Below are 22,828 nucleotides of genomic sequence, written 5' to 3' on the forward strand. Positions count from 1 at the left end.
AGGGAGAACTCATCTAATTTTTACAACCTAGAGCTATCGAATATGTAGCCACTAGTCACATGAACCCTGCTGAACACTTGAAATATGGTTAGTGAGACTGAGGAAGTGAATTTTAAATTGTATTTAATTTTAATTTATTTAAATCTAAATATTCCCCCTAAGGCTAGTGGCTATCACTCAGTTCTAAAAGCTTTAGTATACATATAGTGTCTTACTAAAATTCTCTTTAAAAGTAAAATTTTTTAAAACTTGAAAATTATTGACTTTCAGCTATTAAATTAGTAACAGTAAATAACAGCTAAGCAAAAAAGTAGCATTTCTGGTATAAAATGTCAGAGTGTGATCTAAAAGCTTGTTTATTTCATACAGCAAATACCAGGAATGGTTAAAGCAAGAGTTCCTCTGAACCTCTTGTGACACAGGCTTTCAGACAATTACCACATCAACATACCAGGGTTCCATCTACGTCCTGACTCAGGTTCTTCATCTCTCCCACAATGAAAGCAACCAAGTAAGTGCTCATCTTCACACTCTCAGAAAACTCATCCTGAACAAGTCCATCTTCTAGAACGACTGATGACTTCTACAAGCAAAGGGGAAAAGACAGTTCTGTAACTATAGGAATAAATGGCAATAACAAACAAACTGAGAAACTGAAAATTCAAATAGGAAAGAAGTGGTAAAGATGCTAGCATATTATAACCTCTCAGTATGAATTTCTGCAAAAAGCATGGCTCTTAGTCTCAGTCTGTTGTACCATCCTTCATCCCGAGGACATATGGAGCACAGTGAAAATCCTCAAGGAGTTTTTAGTCCCAAAGATGACCAAATAAATGTTAAGTTAAAGATAGTCATGGAGGTTCTGCTTCTCCCATTAGAACACCTCCAAAACCAAAATCCTTCCTTAAGACCTGGGATTGCTCCACTCTACTGCTACAAATACATCCACAGAAGAAGGAGCTCTAGCTGCGACATCCCTTCAAATGATCTGAAATGGCTTCATGGGGTGCCATGTTGAGGAGCCCCAAGAAAGCTTAGTGGTAACAAAGTCAGTAGTAAGTCATTAGAGAAGTCTGCAGCAGACACAAAATGAGGGAATGTAGGCAACCTTATAGAATTTTCCAACCACAAATTAAAGTAGGCATCTGCCTCTTTAGAGAAAGATGAAGGTGAGGAGTATGGCTGAGTGTGGAGAGTAAGCTGGTACAGTGCTGTCTGGTTACAGATTACGCTCTCTGCTGCCTACAGGATTGGCTCCATAGCCTGCTGGGTATGGCTGCTGCTCCTCTCCCTTAGCCACATGGGTCCAGGAGGCTCCTAACAAGCTGCACAGTCCCTCAAGTGTCTAAGACCAAAAAAAAAAAAGGACCCCCTAGGTTCCAGGTTTTGTTTGGCATAAAAACAATTATTGGCTTCACCCTCACTGCATCCCACACAGAGCTAACATCTAAGAAAGAGGCTCCTGTTCTAGTTGTCAATCGCCATATTGTAACAATATTGGTTTTTCATTTACCAATAAAACACCAAAAACAGTTATTATTCAACACTCTCAAATAACAGTTTAGAATAGCAAATTCATCCTGTCTCAGAAAATATTACTCTAATCTTGTGCTAGTTCATTGTATTAATATTTGCACAACTTAATATACAATGCACACTCACATTTCCCATCCACACATTCCAAGTCCAGCAGATCTCCTTCCTCAAGTCCTCCTCAAGGTGATTTCCCAACTGATGCCAATATATTTTAATTTTTATTTAAGTATTTTAAGGAAGAATATTAATGTATATGATTTCAATCATTCTCAACTGTAGTCTGGTAAAGAGGTATTTAAGTGTTCTTAAAGAAAGAGACACATTCAAAGATTTTTACATTCAAGGAACAGAACAGTACCTTAGGCATATTTGACAAAGTGGTGTATTGCTCATCCCTTATGATCTTGATGATAAAAGTGGCTTTAAATGCTGGTTCATCAAAACAAGGAAAAGCAGATCTTGCTGCCAGGGGTTCAAACTGAGTTGCTGCAAAGTACCTAAAACAAACACAAATTCAATCCAGTAGTTACTGAGCACCTACTGTACAAGGCACCCTGCCAAGTATACTAAGATAAATATGTTACAATCCTAGTGATTAAAGGATCTGCAATAAACTGGGAAAGGCAGAGGTTTATACAATGAACAGAAACTTTATGTCAGGCTGTAAATCATGTCCTAACAATGAAAATAAAGCAGTGGGAACAAAGGGAAGGAAACAAATTCTGACTAGAGGTTGAAGATATTATAAGGAAACTTGTAGAAAACCTGAAGAGGGCCTAAAAAGATGAGTAGCTGAAAAGGTGAAGAAGGAAAGAACGTATACTCTGGCAAGAGTGGGTAACACAAGTGTGGCAAGCCAGACCTCACTAACGCAGGCCTCCATAACAACTGTTTCAGAACTGGCTGAGTGGTTAAGTTAAATATTAAAAGCCAGTGCCCTTATACAAAGGCTGGAATTTAACAAAAGCCCACCAAGAGTTTTGCCTGGGTCTTAAAGCGTGACAAAATAATGAAGGAATACTTAACAGGACCCATTTAGGATTAAATAAGTTTTATTGGAGGGTCTGAAGCAACTCCCCAGGCCTCCACAAACAATTACTGGAGGTCTGAAGGAACTCCCCAAACCTCTGTGATTTAGCAGGAGACAACATAAGGGTAATCACCCCAGCACCTGGACCCATTTAGATTAAGTAAATTTACTGAGGCTCAAGAGGAAGGTCTTCAAGACTCAGACCTTAGTTATGGATTAAAAGAAGTTAATCACTTATGTCTTTAGAGAAATGCACACTTACATGTAAACATATAGTTTAGAAGGTATATAAGCTCTGGAAAACTTTGTGATTTTGAGTTGGTCTGGCAATAATTTCCAGGCCTTCTCCCTATATAACTGGTTATAGAAATAAAAAGTCTCTTCCCAGTTCATCTGCATCTCGTTTTGGGGCAGCAAAAAATAGCAGCCTGACCCTCAGTTTGGTCTGGGAAAACAAGGAAAGAGAGCGGTGTATGTGCAGAAACTGGGGGTGGCTGTCCAGTGTGGCTGGAGATGAAGCCACAAAGGTAGGGTGCAACTGGCCACTGAGGTCTTAAAAAGGTTTCTGATGGAAGATTATTAAGAAGGGTGGTCATTAATTGCTGCGAATTATCTGTACAGACTCTGGCTTCACGATACCAAACCTCAAATTCACAGCTTGCATTTTCATGAAGACTGAAAAAATTAGGTTTCCTGTAGTATTCTGGTTTCCTTTACTCCCCTCAGAGATTAAAAAAAATTTCCTCCTCTTTCTATAGCACACCAGCAACAGTTGAGAATATGACACATAGAAAAATCCTCAATTACAGTCCGGGCCAGGTGGCTCACGCCCGTAATCCCAGCACTTTGGGAGGCCAAGGTGGGCGGATCACTTGAGATCAGGAGTTTGAGACCAGCCTGGCCAACATGGTGAAACCTCATCTCTACTAAAAATATAAAAATTAGCCAGGCATAGTGGCACATGCCTGTAATCCCAGCTACTCAGGAGACAGAGGCAGGAGAATCGCTTGCACCTGGGAGGCAGAGGCTGCAGTCAGCCGAGATTGCACCACTGCACTCCAACCTGGGTGACAGAGCAAGATGCTCTCTCAAGGAAAAAAAAAGAAATGTCCTCGATTACAGGTTGGTTGAAAAGCATAAAAAGAAACAAGGAGAAATCCAGATTTTCAGTTAAGTAAAAGAATAACACAGATCTGAACTTGGGAGATCATCCCAACGTGGCTCTAATCACGGCAAATATGGCCCTGTTGTGCATATTTCAGGTACCAATCAATATAGCACATATACAACCACCACTTTGGAGGTGGTAGCCTCTCTTATTTTGGGCTTAGTTTCCGCTACTAGAAGATAAGGACAAAAGAAAGAGTATGAGATTTGGAGTCAGAAGACCCAGACTCTGTAATTTACTAACCACATAACTTTGGGCAAATCAGTAACCTACATCTCATACATCTCAACGCCCTTACATCTCATACATCTCAATGTCCTTATTAGTTAAATTAGGACTGAGATAGAATCCACTGCCAAACACCAGGGTTTTTGTTAGAATCAAATAAAACTGTTTATAATAAAAACGACTTGTATACCATATGGTCCTAAATATTAGGATTTTTGTTAGAATCAAATAAAACTGTTTATAATAAAAACTGCTTGTATATCATATGGTCCTAAATAGATATTTATTACAAATGCAAGATAGTCCTAACTTCTTCCACACTTAAAATTCGTGTACTTTTTTTGTTTTATGTTGTTTTGTTTTTGCTTTTTTTCTGTTAAGGATGTGTGCCCAAATAACTGTTGCTATTGGATTGGGTAAACTGCAAGAAAGGTAGCAATCAACATACATGAAACAATTTACATATATTATGTTTCTAACATTTCATTTCTTCGACCCACCCCCAACATTCTTTTCTAGTTAACAGAAGATTTTGGAAGAGAAGCATAAGGGACCAGGGAATAAAGTTTGATGCTATCCCTACTATTCATACAAGAGAGACCCACTACTTTTGGATAAAAGTTAGATCATAACACACTAAGGCAAATAAAACGTTAAACTGCTGTTAAGAGATCCAATCATAACCATCTCACATAAAAATCCCTTTGAGAAGCCTGCTGCTTGATAACACTTATAACCCGTTCTATCTATGCTGAATAACTTGAAGCTTATTCTTTCACTGGAGAGTATATTTCCTTTCTGAAATACTAAAGTTGAACACTTTATCAAGTAGTGTTCAAGACAATTACAAATTAACTGGGGATATGAGAATTTTAAGCACTGGAGATAACAATGTACAAAGGAAAGCAAGTATGAACTAGAGAGGCAGTGCACCATGGTGGTGAAGAATGTAGCTTCCGTAGTTAAAATGACCTTGGGTTTGAGTTCTCCCTCTGCTATCTGCTTGTCATGAGATGCTGGATAAGTTACTTTATGTGCCTCTGCTCCCTTAGCTGTAAAATGAATATAATGTTAACATCTATCTCTTAGTGAGTTTGACAGAATAAAAGACTAAACACGTAAGAGGCTTGGAACAGTTTCCAGCCCTTCAGTTCCAGGTGAATACTGGCTATTATTATCATCAGAAAGTTCACCATGGCAGGTGAGAACTATGAGAAAGAAAAAACAAGGGCCAGATCAAAAACAGTCTTGAATTAAATTCTGTTAGAAATGAGGAACTGCTGAAACACATCCCTATCCTGAATTTGTTTACTAGTTCTTAGTATCCGTTTGTTATCTAGGACTTTAAGCTTATCATAAACGACTTCGAGATTTAACTCCAAGGTTACTGACTGTCTCTGTCTCTTAGATCACATGGGTAAAGGTAAAGTTCCCTTACAACAAGCAGTGTCTACACAAGGTGTCTGACGTTTACGTACAATGGTTTTCCAATCAACAAGAAATATGTTCTTAGTATGCAAACAGACTTTTAGGACATGTGCCCTAGACATCTCTTCCCATCAGAATATTGACCTTGGAATCCTTGTATCCGTTAACTATTTAATGGGAGGAATAAATGTAGCAGAGTAAGGTGATTTTTGGTACGGCCACTTATTGACTTTTGCCATGGGCTGGACTGAGTTGTGGAAAATGTCAGAAAAATGAAATATGTTTCTTTAAAATTAACAAATACAGTATTATAAAACAGTATTTTACAACCTATTAAAATAAATTAGTTCATGAAACTCTGCTATTCAAAACAAAATAAAAGTATCAGTAAAATGAATCCCCCACGTGATAGTATATCTTGATTCTAGGTAAATGTTTAGATTATTTATACCTTTCAAGATGTCTGAAAACTATAATTCAAAGCAATTTTTTTGTCTTTCTCTCTTTTAATTTTGCTTAGCTCTATTAGAGAAGTTTTATACATTTTTCTTCTCTGAGGTATGATTAGAATACATATTTATACTGGTAGGTAAAGTAATTAAGAGATGTATTTCTTGTTTTTACGTATAGCTTACATTTCCTGGGGATAATAGGCATTATAGAAGGAGAAGAACTAAAGGCAAGAACTTTCAAGTTCCCATTGCAACTATACATTTGTGTTCAATGCCAGATCTCATGCAAGAACTGAAATGCAGGGCCAGCATGCCATTTATTTTAAAAGTATTACATAGAGGGAAAATAAAATAAAAATTATTTATCTGAATAGAATTATGGATCTTGCTTGGTCTCTTTCTCCATTTAAGAAGGATCAAAAAGTTTCCTTTAGATGTAGAATACTCATTTCTAACTATTTCTCTTAATATGTCAACATACATTAGCCAAATGGTCAGCATCAGTAATTCACATACTGTTTTACAGAGTAATATGAGAGAATGCTCCAATTGCATAAAGCAGATGTAGTGATTTTGTGCACAAGACAACTGGTATCACTGCTACTTAAGAATAACCTCCATACTATGTGAACTCCATCTTCCCAGAATTTCAAACTACATGCTATGAATGCTAAAAGTACTAAATATATAGTCCAAATAGGGAGCTGAATAATTTTATATTTTGTCTCACCTTTTTTTCTGAACCAAATTAAGTTTCTACTAGACCTTAAAAAAAATTTCCACCAGAAATCCAAAATAGACTGGCATTTTAAAAAATAATAAACCAGCAAAGATTAAGGATATTAAAAATGATATATGTAAGCACACCACACTTCACACTTCTTCATGCCCTCTTTCTGTATTTCACTAAGTACCTCCTAAAAGTTCTGCACATTAGGAAAATAGATCTTAAAGAATAACTCATACTCCTCTTTACTCTGCTTCCCAACAGACTTCATGAGGTGACAGAAAACTAGATTCATCTTAAAAATGTGAAAAACTCAAGATAACAAGTTTTTTTGGACATAATCTTTATCCATCCTTTTCCACCAGCACACCCATCTCCACCCCACCATGATATATGCTCAAGGCTTTGACTAAGAGAGATAATATATTCTTCTAAATCACCATTCTACTATTTTGTATATAACTTCCTAAATTAAAAAAAATCACAATTCGTGTCTCTGGTGTGGACAAAGGGATCTATATTGCAGAAGTTATCAGAGCGTAAAACCAGCATCATTTAAGAGGGCTACATACTTTTTCTCATTACTTTCATCTGTGTAGGAGAAGCCATAAAACCCATAGTAAGAACTAGATATATTTGCCGAGTACTCTATCTTCAACGTATAATTGTGCCCTGCTAGAAGGGCTTCAGGGGCAACAATGGCGATCTGTTCATGATATGCATATTCCAGGATCTCAACTTGTTTTTCTTGGCTTGAAACTGCTGACATAAAGGTCACTCTTGAAATATTATGACCTGTGCTATGAAGAATGATATTCCATGTGACCTGAAGAGCCTGAACTGAAATTGTCACAGAACCCCTGAATGTCATCGAGGTTAGGTTCGGGTGTAGGTTGAGTTCATAGCGTAGTGGCACAATGGCAGTGGGAAGCCTGATCTGTGCCCATGGAAACAATTTCCCATTTGTTGCAAATGGCTGAATTAGTCCAATTGACTGGTTTTTTTTATGGCAGCCTTCTTTGGTAAAGGTACATCTGGGCAGTAAGTAAATCACCATGATTACAGAAACAGCAACCACAATGACAAAAGCACAGACCAACATGGTCCTTGCAGAGGGTACTGAACAAGCCCCATCTGGACTCTGCCTGTAACCAGTTGCACTGTTCCGAAGGCCTGAGCTTCTATTCATGAAGGACATGCCCAGCAGCTTTGCTGATGACTCATAATCCTCTTCATCCTCGTCCATCTCATGCTCACCAAGACCCCGCACCAGCAGTCGGGAACCCCGGGGCTCATATTCCACCTCATCAGGCTCTAGAGGATGTAAACAAGGCTCTTTGGCTAAATCCACCACATCTGGTTCTTCCTCAAACATGCTGTTTTCAATCATATTCCTGGGGAGCTGAAGCCGATCTAAAAAACCAAAACATAAAAACAAGGCACAGAGTTAGAAAAAAAAAAAAGCTCATAATATTAATAACATGTCTTCTAGCTAGACCACATTTAAACTAAGAATTTTTTTAAGTCACTAAGACTTATTTCCATCTCAGAGCTACTGAATCAAATAAGATGTTTATACCATTATTGAGTCATCCATTAAAAACTAAAACACAAATAAAAGTATACCACAGTTATGAAACAAGAAGCTAAATAAACAGGCTGTTATATTTTTAAAAAGTTAGCTGAGATAATACACTAATTTCCTTAATATATTCCTGCCCCACAACGTGGGGCCCTGCCCTGGGCTTGAAAGGGCTGTGTTTTGGCGTTCCTCTAACAGGAGTCAGTAGGATCAAAGGGATGTGCCCACCTACAGTCCATGGTTCCCCTTCTAGGGTTTGGGCACTGCAATCCCAGAATTTCTGTCCAACAGGCCTCAAACCTGCTTCCAAGGTATTTGTGGGTCTCATCCCTAAGTCTCATTCTCTCTAGGGAGCACCACAAGCTGGTATGCCCATTTCTAAGATTGAGTGTGGCTAAGCAACAGGATGGGTTATTGTTTTCCCCTGAAAGAGGAATGTTTCTGTCCCAGAGCAAATGGGAAGCAGCAAATTATATAGGAAATTTCCATAAGCAAGAAATAATTTTTAAAAAGACCAAAAGACAATAAGAGTCAGATAAAATTATAATTCAATCTGTTTTTCATGCTTCCATGGCTTTCAGAAGTACAACATATTTCCATGGGAAACAACCATACTGCACACCATGAGTGTTAGTGGATCTCAGTGGGAGCTTTTACAAACCACAACAAACCACACCTTCCAATTTGCCAAAATCACTGAGAAAAAAAGACTCTAGAAGTAGAAGGGTGGATAATCCCCCATATATCAGTACTTCCTAGGATTAGATCATTCAATGTTTTTTATTTAAAATTCATACAATTTTAGTTTTTAAGGGATCTCAAAAGTTATCAAACTGAAACCTCCACTAATCTTCCCTACAAGGCACTTTATACATATCATTTCTAACCCTTACAACAATCCTATAAAATGGCAAGTATTCTATTTTAGACATGAGAAAACAGAAAACGAGAAATAGATTAATTCGTCTTCATAAAGTCACACAGCTATTTAGTCATAAAACTGATATTAAAGCCCAGGTCTAAAAATTTGATTCAAAAGTTTATGCTCTTTTCATTATATTGCATCCCTCTACTCAAACTAATTCAATAAAAGATGAGAGCCCTGAATTATTTATTTTATACCTGGCAATGAAGTTGGTAAAAGTACTATTTCACCATCAGGAGAGCAAAGCTTACAAAAAACTACTGAATATCTAGCTTAAGATAAATGCTATGGATTTTGTGCTATTCAACAAACACTGTAATGGTGGAAACTCTTCATCCATAAAACTTATTATTGATAAACATTAGGATAAAATTTGCAGTTGTGCTGCTCAGTGTGGCTTGTGACCCTGCAGCATTTGCATCACATTGTAGCTTGTTAGAAATGCAGCCTGTAAAGTCTCCACCTAAATTACGAATTTTAACAAATCCTTGGGTGCTTCACGTGAACTTAAGTTTGAGAGGCAGTAGTATAAGCATCTTCCATGGTCAGATCCCAGCCAGCACTAACCACACCATTCCTGAGTATGCTCTGGCCATCCCAAACTGCTTACTATTTTGAGCATAGGCCAGGCAGCTATTCCACGCTATCCTCCACATGTCTTTTTCTCTTTTCTGTTCCCTCTGCCTGCAGTGTCATCATCTCCCTTTCCCATGCCCATCCACCTGGTATTCCATACCTCAGCTTAACTTGCTACAACACAAATTAAGAAAAGTTTTCTTTTTTTTGTTTTTCCTTTGTCTTTATTACCTTTAAAAAATAAACTTTCTTTTCATTTCACTTCACCCATTTCTGCTTTGGGGAGCATATGGATCACAATGAGGTTACCTTTTCCTGACTCCTCTCCAACGTGAACTGTGTACAAGTTATGCTACTTTAAAATTTTTATTTGAATAAAACTTTTAATCATTTTCTAGGTATGAGTTTAGCAATCTGCCATCTACCCATCTACTATGAAAGAAGTACAAAAACATCCTGCTTTTGGGAATATAATCTCCTAAACTTCTTATAGTGCCCCAATTTCTTGTGAAAAAAAAAAAAGTATGTTTTGTTTTGATGGTTAATAGTGTTTGGGGGTCATACACTTCATTAACAGAGCAAATATTGCTGTATTCAATTTTTTAAAATTGCTTTTAAAACTCTTAATGATTAGAAAGTTTCTGTAGTAGTTTTTTGGTGTCTGGCACACTACTGTAGACTAGCTTAATTTTTTTTTTTTAATTTAAAAATGTCTAAAAAGGCCTTTTTTGACTTTTTTACCACACATGGGAAGATTATGCTCTTAGGCATTTGCCCCCATGTGTTTTGTTCTGTGTCAGGCCCAATGCAGACAACAATGGGTTCTGCACAGTATGGTTTTATTTACTATATTTCTGAACTAACTCCAGGTATAATCTCAGCTTAATATTTAGAGCATTCCCATCTCTCAATTCTGCCTGCTTAGAACTTTGTTGCTGTGTTTTTTTATTCTTCTGCCATGCCATTTAAAGCCAAGAGATATTCTACAGTTTGACCATTTGGCATCTCCTGTCTGCATGTCATTAATTTCAAATCTTCTGACAAGGGCTTAGTCAGATGCCTGCCTAAATCCAAATAACTTACTTTTATTATTTCACTCCCAGTCAGAATAATACCAACGTAGAATTTTAATCTTTCAGAAATGGAGATCACATCAACCCATTTGCTATATTTCGCTGTGCAATACAGAAGCATAGTTTTTTTTTTGGTATGCACAATCATATCAAGTTAAATATATCAAATCAGGGAAAATCACTTTTATTACAGGTATCCCATGAAGATACACGAAGGTACTTCAAGCCTATTTAGGAAAATGTTGATTTGATTCTTAAGTCAGTACACTTTGATTTTGGCATTAAATTGTAATGTAACACATGATTACCCCTTGCTCGATGGGATTTATTCCTACTGAAAGAAGGGATCCTAAAGAAACAGGGAATTTTCTAAAACCTCTTAAATCCACATATATAAGCTATCTATAAGCCAAAGCAAAGAACCTTCTAGCTGAAATGTTTCAGTTTTAAATAACATAGGCCCATGTGGTTATAATCTAAGAGAACTGAAGACATTTATTTTCATCAGATACTGTGAACTAGCACTCCTCAATGTTGTTTGTGGACCAGTGCCAATGTGCAAAAGTGTGACCCACCTGGGCCAGGATATACATAGACTATTAGTACCCAAAAACTTTTATGACAATTTGACAGAGTAATTTTTATGTGTGTTGAATTTAATAATGTTTAAAACTGAGCTATTTTTGTATGTCTTTTTTCATTTCATTTTTCTAATTAATTTTTATATGCTACAAAATTTCTGCAAAAGATTAAAAATTAAAAAAAAAAAACAACAAACCCTGGTTCTTCAGCTCAGATAATGTGAGAAGCAGTGAGTTAGACTGTCACTATAATGGCAATAACAGTCAAGATAAAATTCTTAACTATGTCAGTAGCAGTGAGAATAAAGAGGAAGGTATGATTACAAGTCACGTCAAAAAGGTAGATGCACAAGAACTGATACTCCCTTGGGCTAGATGGACCTGCAGGGTAGGAGACAGAGAAAAGTCTATGTCAATTCCCTTTACATTCCAACTTGTATAACTGAAAAGAAGGAATGTCATTCACTGAAATTGAGAATATAGGCTTTCACATTTTCTAATTTTTTTTGAGGCAAGGAAGGAGAACAGGATTATGAGATGGCATTCAGTGTAGGATATGATACATCTGTCAGATAACCAGGTGGAGATGTTTGATTAATAGAGTTAAAGGCCTGATTTTAGGTAGACGTTAAAATCCTGGCTTTTCCACTGATCTCAAACAGGTTACCTTTCTTAGCCTCAATTTCCTCACCTATAAATGTGGGAAACAGTGCTATTTTGTAGAATTGTTAAAAGGATTATGTTATGTGGGTTTAGAGCTCAAGAGAGTGATCTGGGTGGAAGATTCAGATTTCTGAATCACCTGTGTAGATACGGTCATTAAAACCATGCAGATAAATGAGACTATCGAAAGGGAGACTCAGGGAGGATCAGCATTTAAGAGCTGGGTGGCCAGAGGAAGAAGGTCAGCAAAGGAGAAGAAGAAATGGACTAAAGGTAGGAAAATCAGAGGAGTGGCATCCCAGAAACCGAAGGCAAGATTTCATAAAGACGAAAGTGGCCAGCATTAAATATTTTAGAAAGGTCAAGTAAAATGAGGCCTAGAGAGGCCCTTACATTTGGTAACCAGGGAACCAGTGACTTTAATAGTGAGAGTAGAAGCTTGATTCCAGGGGCCCAAAGAAGAAATGGAAAGTTAACAAAAGAAAACAAGGACTGCAGACTATTCTTTCAATGCATGTAGTTGTTTATCAAGGAAAAAACAGGGATAAACTAAAGGAAAATGTGGTATAGAGAAAACTTAAATCCTTTTGTTTTTCATTCGTCTGTGTTTAAGACGGGAACAACTTGGGCATGTATTTCTGCAGGAAAGGAACAGTAAAGAAAGACAAAATGTGGAGGTGGAGGAGTAGGGGAGGGAAAATGCTGGCATAGCATCCAGAGGGACAGGGAGAGTGTACAAGAAACCCAATATGATGGAAGCTAGGTGCTCTTCCTCCAAGCCTGGAGGACAAGAGGTGAAGACAGAGAAGAGGCATGTGCATGAGCACAAAACAGTAGAGAGCCTTCGTGTTCTCTGTGACAAGTGCAAGCAAGGACATCTGCCCAGAGCTAAGGCAAGTTGTTGGGAAGGCATAGGGGCTTGAACAGAATGAGGGACAGGTGCCATGGGAGAGGGCCAAGAAGTGGTGACTCCAAGACAAGCATGACTGAGAAGGTCAGAAACCCCAGTGGAATTTGTCATACCACAAATCTCTGAAAAACATCTTCAGCAGTTCTTACCAGCCCAGGTCTAAAAGAAGAGAAGTGTTATGTGTATTTTACCACAATAAAAGTTAAATAAAATGTTTATAAAAGGTAGAGAAAGCAGATTGTTAGGCAGGGTTAAACATATAGGGAGGATGTGGTGAGAAGGCAAATGTACAGTGCATAGAGGCTACCGGCAAGAGAGCAAGTCATCAACTGAGGGGTACAATTTAGAAGACAGGACAAAAAGCGAAGCCATGACAAACAGCATTAACAGCAACTTGAACTAAAAGAAGCAAACTTCTCACAGACTTTAAAAGGATTAAAGCTTTAAGCTGCCATCACATTTTCTGAGAAAATGTAATACGATGTACAGTTGTCCCTGGGTATCTGTGGGGGATTCATTCCAGGGCTCCCTGTGAAACCAAAATCCAGAAATGCTCAAGTCCCTTCTAAAGAATGCTGTAATATTTGCATCTAATCTTTGCATATCCTCCCACATACTTTAAATCATCTCTAGACTACTTATAATATCCAATCCATTATAAATGCTATACAAATAGTTGTTATACTGTATTTTTTAGGGAATAGTAACAAGGAAAAAAAGTCTAATATTCTTCTGAGGCCCCTATGACATATTTATATAGAACTATAAGCTCCAAGTATGGGACAGCACTTAAAATATTTTCTAGATAAATTTCCAAAGTGATGACTAAGTATCACATAAAGTAACTATTTCCCTAATGAGAATCCTCTTCTATAAAAAAAAAATTCTATTTTTTTTTAAAGTTTAGGCTTAAAAAGAAAGAAAAACACTAGAATTTAGAACCAAAAAAACATGATTTTTTTCTGGGTAGGTCCAGATGGACAAAACATTACCCAAGCCCCGCTAAACCCATACTTAAAGAAAATCTCTTCCTGTTAATTACAGTGCTCATGAGAAGTTACAAGTTTAGGTGTATCTTATCTCACCAGAATCTGAAGGGCAGTCATTAACAGCAAACAAGTTTTGAAGATGTATCTAAGTCGTCCCTTTTCCTGACACCTGTTTGTGTAACACCTCAATGTATAAGCAGTGGCATAAAATACGAACACGGAAAGTCCTGCATGCATTACTACTTTACCCCTAGTATATTATGCTTTTTCACAACACCTTTAATTTTCCAGTTCAGAGGCCCAAGGTCATGACATTGGAGTAAGATCCAAGTAAGGTCTTTCTTCTGCTGCCCCTCACCCTGACTTTGTCTCCCTTGTGAAGAGAAAATTAAATGGATGACTGAGGGTGGGAGGCAAGAAGATCAGAGAGCAATGATTCAGTCCATGAGCATACTGGGAGAGACTTCAACTTTCAATATAACAGAGTCATTGGTACCAGATTATCATTCCTCTCATAAACAACTATTAAACTAGACAAAACAATACTAGCTAACAGAGTGTGACCTCTGAGTGAAGGAACAGGTGAGCCCACAATCACTCTGGTTCTCTGGGGACAATTTCCCAACTGTAGTCCAGCAAGCTAGGGTCTAAGCAGAGCAGTGCTGGTGAAGGGGGGCATGTGCAGAGAGGAGTCACAGAAGTTTGCACAAGGTTTTCTGAGAGTCCTTAGCCAATTCAGGACATGAGGCATAGAAGAAAGTGGCTGCAATAAGGTTAAGACAGAACAGAAATACTAGAGGTCAAGCAGTGCAGGGAAGTAGTGGCAGGTCAACCCAGCCAGAGCAAAGAGAACTCATAACACCCTAGGCATCAGCTTAGAACACTAGAAAGGCCTCAGTGTAGAAGTAAAAGTGGCACCCTAGAATAAGGCCTACTCTAGATCCATACTAACAAAGCCTAAAACCAAGCCCTAATAAAATCAACAGGGGAAAAAGTATTTAAGGATGAGTCTCACTAAGTTAGAGAATCCTGAGAAACACTTTAGGCTTTCCACAGATCTGCCTTAAAAATAAGCCTACACAAGGTGATCAGCCAGTAACTAAGCTGTCTACAGAGAGAGAGAGAGAAAAATCAACATTTTGCAGAGTTTTCTTTTAATTCAGCATCTCTACCATGTGCCATTGACACTATTCAATATGTAATAAAAAATTACTAGACATTTAATGAAACAAGAAAATGTGAACCCTAAGTAAACAAAATCATTAGAAAGCAATCTTAAGGTGGTCCAGATATTGCATTGCATTTAGTAAGTCTTTAGAGTAGCTATTATAAATAAAAAAGAATCCCTGAAGAAGACGTGTTTTATTATTTTTCAATTGTATCCCCATCATTAAGCAGGAAGATGTATTTTAAAAAGGAAAAAATGAGAATATGTGAATAGATGAGATTCTCAGCAGGGAAATCAAGACTAAAAAAGAACTAAATGGGAGGGAAAAAAGAAAATTCTAGGAGAAAAAGGTTCAATAAATAAAATGAAAAAGTTACTAAATGGACTTAATGACAGATTGGAGACAGCAGAAGAAAGAGTCCATAAACTTGACAGATCATTAGAAATTACCAATTTGAAGAACAACGAGACAAAGGATTGAAAAAAAGTAAACACAGCATCAGGGATCTGGGGGACAGTATCAGACAGTCTAATATGTATCTAACAGGAGCCACAGAAGAAGAGTGTGAGAACGCGGCAGAAGAAAATATCTGAAGAAATAGTAGTTAAAATTTTATTAAGTTTGATGAAAAACACCACTTACCAGATCCAAAATGTTCAGCAAACCCCCAAAAAGATAAATACACACACACACACACACACACACACACACACACAAATAATAATGTCTTAAGCACATCATGGTCAAAACTGCTTAAAACTAAAGATAAAAAGAAAACCTTGAAGAGAACCTGGAAACAATGGTACATACAGATGAACAGCAGTACATACACTAACTTCTCATGTCAACGGTGGAGGCCTAAAGATGATAGAGCATTTTCAAAGAGTTGGAAGACAAAGAAAATTCTCAACTCTACTTTGCACATACAGTGAAAATATGCTTCAAAATCAAGAGTAAAAGACATTTTCAGATAAACGACAGCTTACAGAATTCATTTAGAACACATTTTCCTCAAGTAGATGTATACTACAAGAAATTTTAAAGGAGGTTCTTTAGGATGAAGGGAACTACTACCAGATGGAAACTCAGATCTTCAGGAAGGAGAGAATACCAGAAATAATACATGTTAAAATAAAAGGTGTACGTTCTTTATTCTTCTTATAATTACCTTAAAAGACTATCTTTAAAAACTGTATGCTTAAAACCAAAAAATAAAAGATGCAACAAAAGCACAAAGAATACAGAAGTTGAGTAAGAGAAATTAAGCAGAAAGGAAGAAGGGTCAGGTATAGAATGTGAAATGGTACAATACTGACTATACACAGACTTAATGATGCATATTATTAATCCTAGAAGAAACACTGAAAAAGTGATTTTAAAAAGATGCATAGTTAAGAATCCAATAGAGAAAATAAAATGAAATACTAAAATTGCCCACTTAATCAAAAAAAAAATGAATAAAGGAGAAACACTAAAAAACAAAAGGAACAAATGAAAACAGTGGCAACATGGTAGACTTAAACCCGACCTATGCATTAACTGTAAATGGACTAAACATTATAACAGAGACTGTCACAATGGGGAAAAAACAGCAAGAAACAACTATATACACTGTCTGTAAGAGATGCATTTTAAATTTAGACACAAATAGATTAACAAAGTAGAAGAATATTTTATAATGATAAAAGGAGAAATTCAGCAGGATATCAATCTTAAATATGTATACCTAATAACAGTGTTTCAAAAAGAAGTTTTTTATGAAGAATAGAACAAACAAAAACATCCACAACCATATCCTTTCTCTTCATAATTGATAGAACAAACAGACAACAAATAAGTAAGGTCACAGAAGATCGGAACAATACTATTAACTGATTTGACCTGACATTCACAGAACATAAAATCAAACAACTGCAGAAATACATATGAAACATTCACCAAGATGGAATAAAGGAAAATAAAATAAAATAAATCACAATCAACTTCAAAAGACTGAAATATGCTTTTTAGAGACTTTGTTCTCTAAACACAATGGAAACAATTAAAAAATCAATTAGTAAATTAGGTAGACAATCCCTAGATATTTGGAAAATAAAAACAAAAGACTTTAAATAATCCATAAGTCAAAGAAGAAACCACAAGGAATATATAAAATATTTGAAAAAAAAATAAAAACATAATATATCAAAATTCAAGAAAATTTATTGCTTTAAATGCCTATATTGGGAAAAGGTTTAAAAATAATGACATTTCCACCCTAAGAACCTAGAAAAGAATACCAAATTAAACCTAAGTAGAAAAAATAATTTTAAAAAGGGCAAAAATTAACAAAATAGAAACCAGATAAACAACTGAAAAATAATGCAAAAAATGCTGCTAGAGGGCAGGAAAGTAGTGTGGGCAGCTCTAACTCATATTCTCCTAGAAACTGGCCCAAAAATCCACACATACCATGTCCTGGTGCATCTCCAAAACCAATTTTTCACTTCTCAAAAGTCTAGTTAGGTGATTTAAAGGGACAAATCAGAACTGGGTCACAGGCTAGAGACAGAAATCTTTTAACAAGCCCAGCCGTCTTACATCTGTCCCTCTTTCAAGAATATCTGGCAAACACAAAATTATTTAGCCAGTAATAATACCAGTTATGCCCAAATTTAGAAAATACAGTATGTTCTCCCTCTCCTTTCAAGTAAAAAGCTAGGGAAATTTTCTTTGTAAATCCAAATATTTAAAATGAACTACAGAACTACTATTTAAAGGAAACTTCTTACGAGCTCATCAAAAGTTAAAAAAAAAAAAAAAAAAAGCAAGCATTCTTAAGCAAAAAAACGACTTAACATCCATTTTTGTATTTGGATTTCTGTATTTCTTTCTTAAAAAGGGAAACTCCTTTTAAGTGTCCACTTAAAATTTTAACTGAGTTTTTCTGGATAGGAAAAAAAGCCCTCATTTTGAAGTATCTGATTTAAAATTCTTACTTCATTTGAGGTAATCACAATTCTGAGGCTCATTTTGCATAAATATAACCATTCTGCAGTCATTCAGGTCACAGCTATGTGAAACAAATCTCCACAGCTAGCATCTTTGTTCTAAATCTAAGAGACCCAGTGGCCCTATATATAAACAAACTAAATTGGTCCTCGGCTCTCAGCCATGCTTCCACAAATCCCTAAAGTACATACAACCACGCACAGTGCCTGCTCTGCCTCTGACCAGTATGTGAGACCATACACATGTTACAAACATCTTGGTTTCTCTCAAGCATGCATGGCAGCTATAGCCACTTCACTTTGTCCCCTTATCCCATCCTCTTCTCTGCAGCCCATAGGCTTTTTTTTTTCCTCCCTCTTTATTTATTATACCAGTCCGATGTAATCTTTTCAAATTCCTAGTTTCTTCCACCTTTAAAAAAACCAATCCAACTATTATTGGAACAAATGTCTTACTCTGACCAATTTTCCTACTCTCCCTAAAATAGTACGCCATACATAGTAAGATGTACAAATGTTCTCTTAAGACAAAAAGGTTATAAGAACTGCAATAAAGAAATGCTTAAATGGGCCCTGAAAAAAATAACCCAGAAGACTTCCACAAATATTACTATATTCACTTTCCCCCCAGGGTAAGTCCCTGGACAATCAAAGAAAAACAACTTGATTTATAGTAAACGACACTATCTAATAATCATTCTAAAAGTAATCCTGCCAACTTGGGGGATTATCCAGTACAGGCTTGCTTCTTGGTAGCCACTGTACATAGAGTTTTGTTTATAATTAGACTGTGTAGTATTAATTATGCTGGTTGCCCTGCCAGTATTCTACAGAGGCTACAGGAGGAGATCAAAACAATCATTCCAGAATTATGAGTCACTTCACTCTCTCCACACTACACACCACTGGCAGCCTCTCAACCCTGGAAAAAGGAAATTATGCACACTATTTGCCTGTACAGTCTTTCACATTTAGGATGAAATATTGAGTTCCAAAACCTGCTCTACATTTACTTTTCTAGAATAACGGATACATTTCAATCTTGGTAACTTTTTGCTGTTCAAGAATTAGAAGTTGAGGAAAGAAGGTTTAGAAAACTCTCAAGACCAGGTTTATGCTGTAGAAAAAAAGAATTTCTACATAAGTAAACTGCAATTATAAATTTTGCTTCAAATATGAATAATTCCTCCAAGGAGAGGTTCATAACCTCATTCATCTTTGTATTCCTCATGCCTAGCAGGGAAGAAACCTGCCATAAATGTTGAAATGAAAGTAGCAATAATCTAATACATTAAAATGAAGTATAAACGAAAATTACCTCCATGTCCATGCATAAACTCATCAAGGGCTGAACCCAGGTTTACTGGAGGCTTGGAATAAGATAAAATTCATACACTGTCTATAAGGTTAACAAGGTCCTTCCAATACCTGCTGTGAGGCTGGATCTTAAATCAGGAGGACTTAGTAGTACTTCAGTGACTATGGGATCTGAGTCACTGCCTTTCAGTTCTACTAGACACTGATTTTGAGAACACTGACTACTTTTCCTCTTCTTTCCTCAAAGCTGGTTGATAATTCAAGTCAATTATGGTTTAGAAGACCTAAAATATAGTGAAGAGGCCAGGCCTACAGTGGTTCATACCTGTAATCTCAGCACTTTGGGAGGCTGAGGCAGGAGGATCACTTGAGGCCAAGAGTTTAAGACCACCCTGGACAACACACTGAGATCCACTTTCTACCAAAAAAATAATAATAATAGCCAGGCTACAAATTGTAGCTGTCATCCAGTACATTGAGTTTTATTGTGTAAATGCAGTATAGTACATGAACATGGCCTTTAGAGACACTTCATTCTTAGGGATGTTTTGGGAGCAGTTATAGTGTTTTTATATCAAGGCAGCCATTTGACAAATGTCTTAGAAGTCAGATGACTTAAAATGTAAAACCTGTGTGTCAAAATCTCTGTGAAACAGATAATATCTAAAGTTCCACTATACCTGAGGGTTCTCCAGGGACATTGCTCCAGCTGACCCTAAAAGACGTCAAGAGGCCAGAGTTGTTGCTTACCTAAGTAATTTGGTATTTTTGGTGTTAAAGGAAAAACAAGGTTTCTGGACTTCTCATATTTTAAGAATTTACCTAATAATGTGTGCTGTGAATGACAATCAAACATCATTTTTAAGGCATGAGGGGGAAATTATGCTAATGAATCTTAAAGAGAAAGACTAGTGTGCTTTGCTGAAAAGTTAAAGACACGTTTATTGTCTTATGATTTTGAAGATTCTACCCTAATTATGTAATATAATAGCAATGAGCTCTTTATTAATAAAGCACTTCATAGTTTACACAGTGTTGTGACCCACTTATCTTATTTGACTCCTACGATAATATAAGTAGACAGGGCAGTTATTATCCCCATTTTACCTTTGAGAAAACTGAGGTTCCAACATATACTAAGTGGTAAAGCCAGGACTCCATCACTGGTAGGGCCAGGTTTCTCTTCACTACACACACACACACACACACACACACACAAATACATGTAAGACAGAGTCTCACTCTGTCACCCAGGTTGGAGTGCATGGAGTGCAATGGCACAATTATAGCTCACTGCAACTTCAAACTCCCAGGCTCAAGCAATCCTCCCACCTCGTCCTCCTGACTAGGTGGGACTACAGGCATGTGCCACCATAGCAAGCTAATTTTTTAAAAATTTTTTGTAGAGATAGGGTCTACTATGTTGCCTAGGCTGGTATTAAACTCCTGGTCTCATGCAATCCTCCCACTTCTGCCTCCTAAAGTGCTTGAATTACAGGTGTGAGCCACCACACTTGGCCTCCATCACTTTCAAATTCTCTACTGCATTATATTTACGAAGTCTAATCGCAGCTGTGCAGTTCTATAGTCCTATAAGCAAAAAATCAACATTACAGTGCTAAAGAAAAGAAGCAGAAAAGATGAGCCACTTCTGGTTTAATTTTGCACATTGTTTTAAATATCTATCAAGGAGAACATTTTAGTTGAAAAGGAGAAATTCCACTAGAGAATGCCAATGACCAAGGACAGTTGCAAACAGAAACAAAAACCGTAGCACATAAAGAATCCTGCTGTGAAAAAGATCAAGGACAGGACTAAATAAATAACTATAATATAATACAAATCTTAATCATAAAATCTTAAACCTAAAAAAATTTTTTAAATGAGGAAGAAGTCATTGCCTTCAGTAAAAGAAGAAAAATGACTATCACAACAAACAAGGTAGAAATTCTTTTAACCCATGTCGCCTTAACAAACCTCCAAATTAACCAATGTCTTCCATTCTCTCTGTAAGACGTTTTCAGATGCTAAGTGCTCAATGAATGCCCACAACTAAAGGGCTACTCTCCAGAAGGTGGAAGCACATATGCCCTCACCAGAGGCGCTCTACTCTAAGAATTAGTTGTTTGTTCTCAAGCTGATTTATGTTAGTTAAACTTGTAATTATGATTTTATAATAATTAAATATTGTGTCATTAAATGAAAAATATAAAAAGAAAATTGTTTTTATGAAAACTGAGTTATGCATCAGAAAGATCCTACAAAAATGAGTCCTCAGAATAACACTGCTGCCAAATTAGGTATGGGCAAGAAAAACCTAATACCTTGGGGTTGGGGGTTGGGGTTGGGAGGCAGAATTCTAGGATTTTTGCACCCAGTCTTCAAAATGCCTGCATTCTCAATCTACTTTTTTTTTAAGGACCAGGAAATTACAGATGAATGAAAGGCAACACATATCCACATGTAAAAAGAAAGATGAAGAACTCTAATTAGTGGACCCAAATGCAAAATGAAAGCTTTGGTCACTAAGACAATGTTAGCTACAGACAACCTACTACTATACTATCGAATGCTAGATCTTACTCCTAACTTTATTTTCATACCCATTAACAATAATTTACTGTACAGTGCAAAATAGATAGAAGAATTGGAATGTTCCCAACATAAAGAAAAGATAAATGTTTGAGGTGATGGATATTCCAACTGCCCTGATTTGATCATTACACACTGTATGCATGTATCAAAATGTCACACCAATTCTAAAAATACGTATAACTATTATGTATCAACAAAAAACTGCAACACCAGAAAAACAAGAAAACATTGGCAACAAAGTTTATACATTTTGATTTGTAAATGAAGTGCTAAAGAAATATATTTTTCTTAATGGTTGCTATTTCAAATTAGCTTTCAGAAATTTCCCTTTCACGTGATCTCAAACATAATGAATTCAGCTCTGCAACATTATACTCACTAATAAGTTTAAACCAGAGAATTCTTAAAATCATGCCTCATCAATACATATCAAAAGTCCAAAATACTTATTTGACCAAGTAACTTCATAGTAGGATGTTTTCCTTGGAGTAACTGCCAGAGATATACATATAAGAATGTTTACAGCAGTGTAGTTTACATAGCAAAAAAAGAGAAAAACCTAAAACAACAAGGGATAGGTATATTCATACTGAATAAGATATTATGCAGACAAAAAATTATTTACACCTATTTTAAACATAGAAAAGTATTCCAAATATAAAGAGAGAAAAGCAGGTTATAGACGTTTAAATAAATATCCAGTTGGATACACTGAAAATAAGGTTAACTGGTTATTTCTGGGAGGTGGAGTTGTGGGTATGTTGGGTATTTATATTATCTATATTTTATCTTTATATTAAAAAATAGAAATAAACCTCTCAAACATGTACAGATCATGTTTTCATCTGCCAAGATCTTAATAAATTAACAAAAAACTATCAATGCTATT

The 22,828-nt window shown here is 36.4% G+C and overlaps 1 protein-coding gene across 2 annotated transcripts in view; it reads right to left on the reverse strand.

The window, feature by feature from the left end:
* LNPEP (leucyl and cystinyl aminopeptidase) overlaps window positions 1–22,828 on the reverse strand; it is a 108,807-nt gene that overhangs the window by 52,620 nt on the left and 33,359 nt on the right. For both annotated transcript variants that reach the window (XM_032156764.2, XM_058440683.1), the window contains 3 exons: window positions 7,142–7,982; window positions 1,895–2,033; window positions 452–583 (listed from right to left, as the gene is read on the reverse strand). In XM_032156764.2, coding sequence (XP_032012655.1) covers window positions 452–583; window positions 1,895–2,033; window positions 7,142–7,959 — 1,089 coding nt within the window. In that variant the 5' untranslated portion in view covers window positions 7,960–7,982. The remainder of the gene's footprint in view (window positions 1–451; window positions 584–1,894; window positions 2,034–7,141; window positions 7,983–22,828) is intronic.

Source organism: Hylobates moloch, unplaced genomic scaffold (genome assembly GCF_009828535.3).
Source record: "Hylobates moloch isolate HMO894 unplaced genomic scaffold, HMol_V3 SCAFFOLD_6, whole genome shotgun sequence".
Classification (NCBI taxonomy): Eukaryota; Metazoa; Chordata; class Mammalia; order Primates; family Hylobatidae; genus Hylobates; species Hylobates moloch.